The sequence below is a fragment of the Chanos chanos genome, chromosome 9 (genome assembly GCF_902362185.1).
Source record: "Chanos chanos chromosome 9, fChaCha1.1, whole genome shotgun sequence".
Classification (NCBI taxonomy): Eukaryota; Metazoa; Chordata; class Actinopteri; order Gonorynchiformes; family Chanidae; genus Chanos; species Chanos chanos.
This window is the reverse complement of record NC_044503.1, coordinates 35,792,313-35,796,492: the sequence shown is the minus strand read 5'-3', so window position 1 is coordinate 35,796,492 and position 4,180 is coordinate 35,792,313. Positions and strand designations below refer to the sequence as shown.

Here is a 4,180-nt window from a genome sequence, read left to right as displayed (position 1 = left end):
TGAGATCATTTTTGCTTTGTGCATATAATGCTCTTTTATTCTACAGACAACTTTATTTTTGCATATGTTCTTGCATACAGCTTTGGACACTTTTAAGGTTTTGTTTTATTCATCATTTTTACATGGTTATTACTACTAATAAATTGAATATTTTGCTGAGTTATCATGTTTTCAGAACATTACAGTATACTCGATGTTATAGTGTAAATTGTTCTAGATTTTTTTGTTGTATAATTGTGATGATTCTGTCCATTCAAATATGACAATGAGCATAAGCTGCAAATGACTTAAGTTTCTTTGTTTTTTTTATTTATATATTTCATTTCTTTTTCTGAAATTCATTTCTTTTCCAATGAAGTGCTACAAGTACAGAATAAGTAAGTGAAAAAAGTATACACATTTTTACACCAGTGGGAACACAGTTCTATATAAAAGTGTAAAATGGAAAGTGCAAAGTGCAAAGTAAAAATATATTATTAAAAAGTGCAAAGTGCAAAGTAAAAATTACAAGCTTTACAGTTTTAATATATCCACAATATAAGCTCAAATAGAGCAAACTGCATTGCAATGCAGTGAAAATCAGTGAGAGAACACGGATTGGTAGCGACACTCGATATCTGATGGATTGACAGTCAAGCTGCTTGAGAGCAAGACAGGTATCTCTACTGGGAAAGCATCTAAGGGCAGGACAGAGCAGAGATCACCATTCTCTGTTTGGTTACAGGACTTCTCTCTTTGGTCTCCTCTTGTCTCCTTCTCTTTTGCAATGCCTACACTTCCTCATAAGGCAGATGAACACCACCATTAACAACACAACCACCACAGACACTGGTATCAGCACTATCAGCAATGTCAGCCATGAGTCTCCACTATCATTCCCTTTAAAGACAAACATCAGCACAAGAAAAAAGAATGATAAGAAATCATTAGGCTATGATACAATTTTTTTCAGCAATACAGCATAACACAGAGACTTTGTTTCTTGTAAGGCCAAACTTTTACTGATAGTAGAATCTATATTGGCCATCATATGTGTAGCTTTTATTCCGAAGACATATGAGAGAACATAAGAGGAAATAGTTATTTAAACTCTTACCGCTGACACTGATGTTGTAGACATTAATGATTTCATTAGTCTCCTTTTCTCTCACAGTGTAAATTCCACTATCAGATGGTCTCACTCCATTCAGCACTAGAGTGTTATCACTGACTGATACTCTGGTCTTGTACTGAGGAAGACAGTCAGGTTTGTGATTCTCCACAGTACAGATCACAACATCCTCTGAATCATAACTGTTGGTCCAGGTCAATATCACCTCCACTGGGACTGATGTGAATAAATTCAGTCTCACAGACTCATTAGTTTTTAACTGGAGTGAGGAGTGGTGAACTGTGGGAGGAATCACAGCAGGTCTTTTATAAGAAATTTTCAAAGCTCTAATGAAATTTCAAAGTCCTGCAATAAGAATATGTGACACATTGATGTGCCATCATTGAAAAATATAAACAAACAAATAACAGTGGTATGGAAAATCGCACAAAAAGTATACATCTCCATCTCCAAGACTTTAATACTAAGTCTAAAACAACACACTGAAGCTTTATGAGTTATCTAAAATGATATCTATATTATCCCTCAAACAGTATTCACTGCATATTCCACTAACTGATATGAGAAAACAGAGAAATAAACTCTTACCACTGACAGTGACATTGCAGACACTAATGATTTCATTAGTCTTCTTTTCTCTCACAGAGTAAACTCCACTATCAGATGGTATCACTCCATTCAGCACTAGAGTCTTATTACTGACTGATACTCTGGTCTTGTACTCTGAGTGAAAAAGAGCTGTGTTCTTTTCCATGGAAGCAATATTCATACTCTCTGCATCATTCCTTTTAAAATACACATCCACTGGGTCTGAAGTTAATAAATCCAGTCTGAGAGATTCTCCAGGTTTTAATGAGACTTGAGCTGTAAGAGAAAAAGCAGCAGTTATTTCACACAGAATTCTAATGACATAATATGATTAAAACAAAATAATACTAAAACAAAGCTGTACACCCCTGCTTTGTTCCCTGTTCGGTGTGCTTACTGCTATAAAAATATGCTCATTTCTTATTCAAGATTGATAATACTGATTATATCAGAATGCTTTGTGACAGTGGATTCTGTGATGTGACTCTACATAAAGGCTGAGAGACATTAAGATAAAATCTTAAATAACTCAGAGAATCATTATTAGTTATGATGATTTCCACATTTTCCAGCATACAGTACAATCATTGTATATTTAAAAGATAGATTAAAGAAAATAGGTTCATGATCTCTTACCTCTGTATACAGAGACTCTGTATATTACAATGATGTTATCAGACTTCTCATCTCTCACAGTGTAAACTCCACTATCAGATGGTCTCACTCCATTCAGTACTAGAGTGTTATTACTGACTGATACTCTGGTATTGTACTCAGAGAGACAAACAAACTCATCTTCCTCCATGGTACAAATAAGATCATCCTTTGAATCACTCCCTTTAAAATACAGCAACACTGCTGCTGATGTGCTTAACTCCAGCCTGAGAGATTCGCCCGGTTTTAATGAAACCAGTTTAGCTGTAGGAGGAAACAACAGGCATTTCATCAGAAATATTAAATATTCAAAGAAAGTCATATTCTTTCATGAAAAAAAGAAAAGTTTATTCTTCTTAAACATTTGAAGTACATGGGGAAACAACCACCACTATTTAGAAAAAAAGGCCAATATAAATCAGTCATGAATTTGTTTATTTCTGATCTCTGAATCAGTAATGCTGTGACTGATATAAAAAATGACTATGGTAAAATTACTTTTATGTCACCACAGCAGGTGAAAATGTCTTTGTTAGTGTAATCATCTGATCTGACAGTGACAGACAGATCTCCATCAGTGTCTTTCCATGTGAAAGTTTAAACCCTGTCTGTCTCTCTCTGCTCAGCTGGAATCTTGATCGCACTTACCAGGTTCATACCAGTTCACATGTGATGCACTGTCAGCTGCAGAGGAGAAAATATCAACTTTCATAATGTTGTTTGACAGTCACTGTGTTACATACTACATCGCATTCAATGTTTCTCAATAACAGGCTTTTGCTTACTCTGAATAACTATCATTTTGTCCATCTGGGCAAAAGCACATCTTTTTAATAACTTTCACTGAAGTGTTTTTGTAAAATGAAATAACTTTTAAATAATACCGTATTAGCTTAAACTCAAAGTTGTAGTTGTTTTTTTTTTTCTGTAAAAGTGATTATTCCAAAGAGAACACTTTCACCATCATCACTCCATACAAAAATTCATAAACAGGGTCTATGACATCATCATTTTTCCCAAAATGCATCACTAAGAAGTACTGAACTTCCAATCCAAGAGGAAACGGGCCTGTGGGAAAGAGGATCGTCCATATTTACCTATGAAGATGGGTGATATAGCCAACACCAACAGCATCAGTGCAGTCCTGAACTCAAGATATGTCATTCTGGGCCACAGACCTGCGGGTGAACAGATCAAATCCACTAAACCCCAAAACAAGCCTGGGTGTGTTGATATCAGTAGGTTTAATATCATGTGATCATGATATAAAGACAATACAACAAGGAAAAACAACCAAGCACATGCTATTTTTGTATCTCACACCAAAATAAAGTGTCCTTAAAATATAGGTTCCCTAACATTATCACCATTTTCAACAAGCAGAATGAAAATTCAGTCATTTCTGCCTGGTCAGTCCACTAAGAAAAATCGTTGTCTATCAGCAGCATTTACATTTCTGTTCCTGTTTTTTTTTTTTTTTTTTGGTATCAAAATAACTAAAGTAAATAAAAGTAATATTCAAATTTGATAATGCAATAAAGCTAAATACAGGCAGGGAGTATACAGCTCGATAAGACTGAACAAAGTCTATGTGTGACAACCTGTAAACTCCTGGACTAAAAAAATGAGCAGTGTCTAACCGTTTAGGCCTGATTTGAACCAGTTTTGACCTATCACCAATTTTAAACACATTCTACATGGAAGGTCTGTGGGAGAGAACACAGTGGTTATTTAATCCAAACTCTCAGAACACAGTAGTCATTTCATTAGAACTCTCAGTTCTGGTTCTCAGGCCCTGGTTCTCTCTTTCATTCTCTGCTGGTCCTC

The 4,180-nt window shown here is 35.2% G+C and overlaps 1 protein-coding gene and 1 long non-coding RNA gene across 2 annotated transcripts; both read right to left on the bottom strand.

Moving 5' to 3' along the window:
• Nucleotides 1-579: 579 nt before the first annotated feature.
• LOC115821708 (uncharacterized) lies at nucleotides 580-2,346 on the bottom strand. Its single transcript, XM_030785511.1, has 5 exons — nucleotides 2,336-2,346; nucleotides 1,700-1,975; nucleotides 1,097-1,390; nucleotides 775-879; nucleotides 580-677 (listed from the first exon to the last, which is right to left on the bottom strand). Exons 2-5 carry the CDS (start codon nucleotides 1,878-1,880, stop codon nucleotides 580-582), a joined length of 678 nt encoding a protein of 225 aa, XP_030641371.1. The 5' UTR covers nucleotides 1,881-1,975; nucleotides 2,336-2,346.
• A 176-nt stretch (nucleotides 2,347-2,522) lies between these two features.
• On the bottom strand, nucleotides 2,523-3,500 carry LOC115820039 (uncharacterized). Its single transcript, XR_004025565.1, has 3 exons — nucleotides 3,451-3,500; nucleotides 3,002-3,037; nucleotides 2,523-2,617 (listed from the first exon to the last, which is right to left on the bottom strand). It is a non-coding gene; the product is annotated as an uncharacterized LOC115820039 (long non-coding RNA).
• Between the last annotated feature and the right edge of the window lie 680 nt (nucleotides 3,501-4,180).

Excerpts from the sequence above, each read along its gene's own strand:
- LOC115821708 (XM_030785511.1), bottom strand. The coding sequence starts at position 1,880 with ATGAATATTGCTTCCATGGAAAAGAACACAGCTCTTTTTCACTCAGAG. Across the intron at positions 1,391-1,699 it reads CTGCAATGTCACTGTCAGTG|TTCACCACTCCTCACTCCAG; the intron begins GTAAGAGTTTAT and ends TTCCTCCCACAG. Across the intron at positions 678-774 it reads CATCTGCCTTATGAGGAAGT|ATGCTTTCCCAGTAGAGATA; the intron begins GTAGGCATTGCA and ends TCCTGCCCTTAG.